Source organism: Ctenocephalides felis, unplaced genomic scaffold (genome assembly GCF_003426905.1).
Source record: "Ctenocephalides felis isolate EL2017-DRISC unplaced genomic scaffold, ASM342690v1 CF-g0.4_SCAFFOLD_01170, whole genome shotgun sequence".
NCBI classification, from domain to species: domain Eukaryota; kingdom Metazoa; phylum Arthropoda; class Insecta; order Siphonaptera; family Pulicidae; genus Ctenocephalides; species Ctenocephalides felis.
Genome location: NW_020537324.1, coordinates 85,664,066 through 85,669,591, shown reverse-complemented (window position 1 = coordinate 85,669,591; position 5,526 = coordinate 85,664,066). Strand labels below are relative to the sequence as shown.

Below are 5,526 nucleotides of genomic sequence, written 5' to 3'. Positions count from 1 at the left end.
TATCCTACTCCTAAATCTAATTCTCTCTAAATTCGCCTATGTTACTATGTCCTCTAACTTTAACTTAATTAATAATAAAATAGATATTCACAACACTTCACCTATCCAAAATCACCATTTGCACAAATTAACCTTTTTATTTTCTTTTCAAATATCTCATTATTTTATCTTATTCTCTAATAAATATATGTTACATTCTGTTTCATATGTAATTTTATGTTAAGCATTTTATGTTAATACCTATATATTTGTAATGTTGTATATATTTCAATTGTTATTCATTATGTAAAATAATTGTATTTTTTGATTTCTTTTGGAAGAATCTGTGGGGCTATATATTTAAAAATAAGTAAATAATTAAATATGAATAAATTCATTACAAGAAGCCTAAATTAAAATATTTCGAATAATTAATTATCATACTTATTGTTCTTTTTCCAGATGATGACCGGCCTGGAGTGCGGCCACCGGTTCTGCACGCAATGCTGGGCCGAATACCTGACGACGAAGATATGGAGGAGGGGCTGGGCCAGACGATCGCCTGCGCCGCCCACGCCTGCGACATCCTGGTCGACGACGCCACTGTCATGCGCCTCGTGAGGGAGCCGAGGTCAAGCTGAAGTACCAGCACCTCATCACCAACAGCTTTGTAGAGGTATAGGAAATAGATAGGACGAATATAATGGTAATAAGCTAATATAATAATGGTTGTGTCTTTTTAGTGTAATCGTTTGTTGAGGTGGTGCCCTTCGCCTGATTGCAGCAACGCGATTAAAGTGCAGTACGTCGAAGCCAGGCCGGTTACCTGCAGGTGCAGGCACGTTTCTGTTTCGCATGCGCAGAAAATTGGCACGACCCCGTCAAGTGAGTTAATTGTAGATGCATCGACACATAATAATTAACAGAGAAGCTTAGGTTTTTTTTTTGCCTCATCTTCTTATATATAAAAATGAATCGCAAAATGTGTTGGCAAGCGCATAACTCAACAACGCCTGGACCAATTTGGCCAATTGTTTTTTTAAAATGTTCGTTCAAGTCCAAGAATGTTTCTTACGGCGAGAAAAAATCCAATAATTGCCGGGAAAACCCTAAAAACAGCCCTTTTTTTCACATACAAACGTTTTCTAACTAAAATGTAGAATCAATTTGAGCTTTATTGCTATTATATAAAGTTCATATTAAATTACAAGCACTCACTGTATACTCCTCCTAAACGATTATTCGGATTTTGATAAATCTTTCTGAAGTTTGTTAAGGAAATTTTCTAGTATGTATGTGATTAGAAAGTACTGGGATGTATGTGCAATGTTGTAGAAATAAATGGAAAAAAATGCAAAAAACGACGTGCCATTGTTTGCATTGAAAATAAATGAAAATTATCATCTGCCAAAAATTTCAATTTACTTATGAACCTAGACAATATTAGAATATGCATAATAAATTTATGATTATGAATAAGAAAAATGAAATGTCTACATTATTATTGCCGAAAAGCAGCTGAGATGTGCCAGAAATTACAATAATATAAAATACAGTATATGTATGGCAGATTGAATGATACACATATGAACAAATATGACAAATTAATTCACTTAAAATATGAAATTAAGTATTAATCAGGGCCGGTCCTACCTTTAATGCCTCGCATGCGAAAAATACGAGCGCACGTGATAGGGGCGCCAATACAAGATTCGGATATTAAATTTTCAATATAGTTTTTTTTCAATTATAATTTCTTTTGCATCTTTACTAATCTTTCCACAATATTTTTAAAATTCGTAAAATTTTCACTTTATAAACAACAAATGGGAAAGTAAAGATGAATACATACAATTCGGCCCTTACGATATCGATGAGAAGTTTAAGATGCAATTTTGGATATCTTAAATACAATAAAACTACAATAATTTTTTTATATAGAATTTTAGTTAATTTATCTAGTTTCTACTTATCTAATTCAAAAAGAGTTCTTGGGGAAAAAATTTGGAACAATTTAACAAAACGTAGAAAAGTGTCCTGACAGAATCCACATATGTTTAGTAAATTTGCAAAAATAATAGGTCATGTTCACACTAGTTTTGCTCAAGATTTTTATATAGGACTATTCTAAGCAATTGATACAAAATTGTTGTAATTTTTATCTAGTTTCTACTAAGATAAATATAAAATAGTGTTTTAGGGAAAATTTTCGAGTTTTTCAAGAAAATGTAGATAAATTTCCCGACAGAATCCATATGTATAGTAAATTTACAAAATATATTTCATTGAAATTTGGAATATGGCCTAAGCTCTTAGTACATACTTAGACTATCTCAGTTCATGTTCGTTTTTTATAATTTATTATATTTAAACTATTAAAAATAATATATAATATAATGCTTATATTATATATTATGGTATGCTTATAAAGCATCATTAAGTACTTTATGCCACTTACTTTATTATTTTATCCTTTCCCCAGGTGTCATCTATTAAGAAAGTGGATTAAAAAATGTGACGACGACTCGGAGACCTCGAATTGGATCGCAGCCAACACTAAAGAGTGCCCCCAGTGCAATGTCACAATTGAAAAGGACGGAGGATGTAATCACATGGTCTGCAAGAATCAATCATGTAAACACGATTTCTGTTGGGTGTGTCTGGGCTCATGGGAACCACACGGTAGCAGCTGGTACACCTGCAATAGGTAAATAATAATAATAATAATATATTTATTATAAAAGTTAATAGTTATGGAATATATTTATCTGTGTCTTTTACAGGTATAATGAAGAGGAGGCCCGAGCAGCCCGAGATGCCCAGGACAAGTCTAGATCATCGTTGCAACGATACTTACATTATTACAACCGTTACATGAATCACATGCAGTCTTTAAAGTTCGATCACAAACTCTATTCTTCTGTAAAAGCCAAGATGGAAGAGATGCAACATCACAACATGAGCTGGATCGAGGTAGAGGCATGTCCATTGAGGAAAAGTTTACTAACAATATTATAATATTAGATAAGAATTTATTGTGCATGTGCTTTGCTTTTTTTTTAATCTTAACTGCATGTTGAGTTTTATCACAATTATAATTAGTTAGTGCTATTTTACAATTAGATTTTACTTTAGTTGCTCGATTTAATGCAAATTTAAGACATCAGCAGGTATTACTTAAAAATGTAATTTTATAGTATTATGTATAAATAATTTTTTTTTAAATAGGTAAAACAATATAAAACTGGTTGAATGTAGCATTTTGCCTTTAAGCAAGTTGCATGAACTTTTGGATGTGTCGATATTCAAAGATTTATAAGATTTTGCTATATAATAACATTTTTAACTGTTTATTTCTTTAAATAATTTTGCTTTATTCTATACAAGTGTATAAAACTGTTTTTACTAGATTCCTTATTTGAAGAAAAATATAAAATATGCTACTAATATCCTCATTAACTTCCCGTAGGGTAAGTTATTGTAATGGGCCGAAAATCGGAATTGAAAATTTTTACATTTCTCGACGTTTTGAAGGTTTCTGAACATTTTGGCATACTTCAGAAAAAACGAATGTGTGTGTGTGTGTGTATGTGTGTCTGTGTGTATGTATGTATGGATACAAATTTTCGCCCACGTTTTCGGGCGTACGGATCAACCGATTTGAATAGTTTAAAAAACATTCGATTCCTATTAATAAGGAGAAGAGCTGATTAGTTTTTGGCAAAGACAGGTCCAGCAGTTACGGAGATAAGGAGCAAAGAGTGCAGAAAATAGAAATCGAGTTTTTGAGAGAACGGAGCATCCGATTTGAATGATCTAAAAAACATTCAATTAGTAATGATTGGGAGAAGGGTTGTTAGTTTTTCGCAAAGGCAGGCCCAGCCATTTCGGAGATACAGAGCTAAATGTACAAAAAATGGCAGTTTTTGAGAGAACTAAGCGTCCGATTCAATTGATTCAAAGAACTTTCTGCTTGTCTTAACAAAATAATTGATTTTGGAAAAAAAAATTGTACCATTTTTTTTTCTTTTCTTTTTTTTTTTCTTTTTAATTTTTTGTATATCGAAAATAATTCAGATTTTATTTTTAATTCTGACTATAGTTCTAATATACTTTAAACAAATAATTTCAACTCTGCAATTCAGTTTATATAATTCTTATAAATATTAGACAATGTTACAATATTTATAATAATCTATTTGAAAACATTCAATATTCCTCAAACATTTCGTTATGGTACGGGAAATTCCAGCAATTTGCCTTAAGGCACGATGCCACCCACCCCACTAGTTTCAACTATGAATTATTCAAAATTTTAATATCCGAGTGCGAATAACGATTTTTATGAGGTTTTAGTAAATTTTATCTAGTTTTTATTAATGTAAACAAATTATAATGTGCGAAATGAAAATTAAAAGTTATTTGAAGAAAAGTAAGAAAATTTCCCAAATTCATATAAAGCAACTTATCAAAATACTAAAGTCCGCATTTCAACTAGGATTTATTTAAAATTTTATTACTTAAGTGTGTATAATTGTTTTTACTGTATTTTAGTTCATTTTATCTAGTTTTCACTAATGTATACAAATTAAAACGTTCGGAATGAAAATTTTGAGTAGTTTGAAGAAATGTACGCTTCGCTTTTAGTGTGTTAAGTATTATATTTTAATTTGTAATTCTTATATTTCAGGTTCAATTTCTTCAAAAGGCAGTCGACATCCTCTGCCAGTGTCGTCAAACCCTAATGTGCACCTACGTCTTTGCATATTACTTGCGTAGAAATAACCAATCAGTCATCTTCGAGGCCAACCAGAGCGATCTGGAGAGCTCCACCGAGACTCTCTCAGAATATCTGGAACGGGACATCACATCAGAAAACTTGGCCGACATCAAACAAAAAGTTCAGGATAAATACAGGTAAGTTGATTTAGGATAGAATTTAATGTTGTATCAAAGTTACATGTTATCTGTTGTATCAGGTATTGCGATAGTCGTAGAAAAGTACTTCTAGAACATGTTCACGAAGGATATGATCAAGACTGGTGGGAGTACTCTGAATAATAGATTGAATTAAGTAAAAAAAAATGCTGTCGAGATATTTAATCCTTAACCTGTGGATACCAAGCAACAAGTCTCAGTTTAAAGCAAGATAAAGATCAAATCTTTATGACTCCATTGCCAACAGAAATATAAACCTAATTTTAATTAATTGTGTGACTATTAAAATTGTTGGACAATTTGGCACAAACGATGTGTATATCTCAAGTACGGTGTTTATTTGTCTGAATGAAAGACAAAACTTAATAGTTGATAAAGATTTAAGAATTATGAAGTGATTTAATAATTGAAAGCCTCCCCCGTTGGTGCTTTGTCAACATATAAATGTAATCTCTGACCTTTATGATGGATTGATAGATTGATTGATTGATTCTATTTATTAGGATGGACTTCGACTTCAACAATAGCTAGTGTAAAAAAATAAATTGAGATGATTTAGTTTTAACAGTCAAATTAATATCAAAATTGTTTCGCTTAATGAAATTTATC

General features: G+C 31.3%; 1 protein-coding gene across 1 annotated transcript in view; it reads left to right on the top strand.

The window, feature by feature from the left end:
• The window catches only part of LOC113367870 (potential E3 ubiquitin-protein ligase ariadne-1-like), a 9,332-nt gene extending 4,292 nt beyond the window's left edge, over positions 1-5,040 (top strand). The window contains exons 3-8 of the mRNA XM_026609447.1: positions 442-596; positions 723-811; positions 2,462-2,686; positions 2,763-2,958; positions 4,670-4,896; positions 4,959-5,040. Coding sequence (XP_026465232.1) covers positions 442-596; positions 723-811; positions 2,462-2,686; positions 2,763-2,958; positions 4,670-4,896; positions 4,959-5,040 — 974 coding nt within the window. The remainder of the gene's footprint in view (positions 1-441; positions 597-722; positions 812-2,461; positions 2,687-2,762; positions 2,959-4,669; positions 4,897-4,958) is intronic.
• Positions 5,041-5,526: the final 486 nt, after the last annotated feature.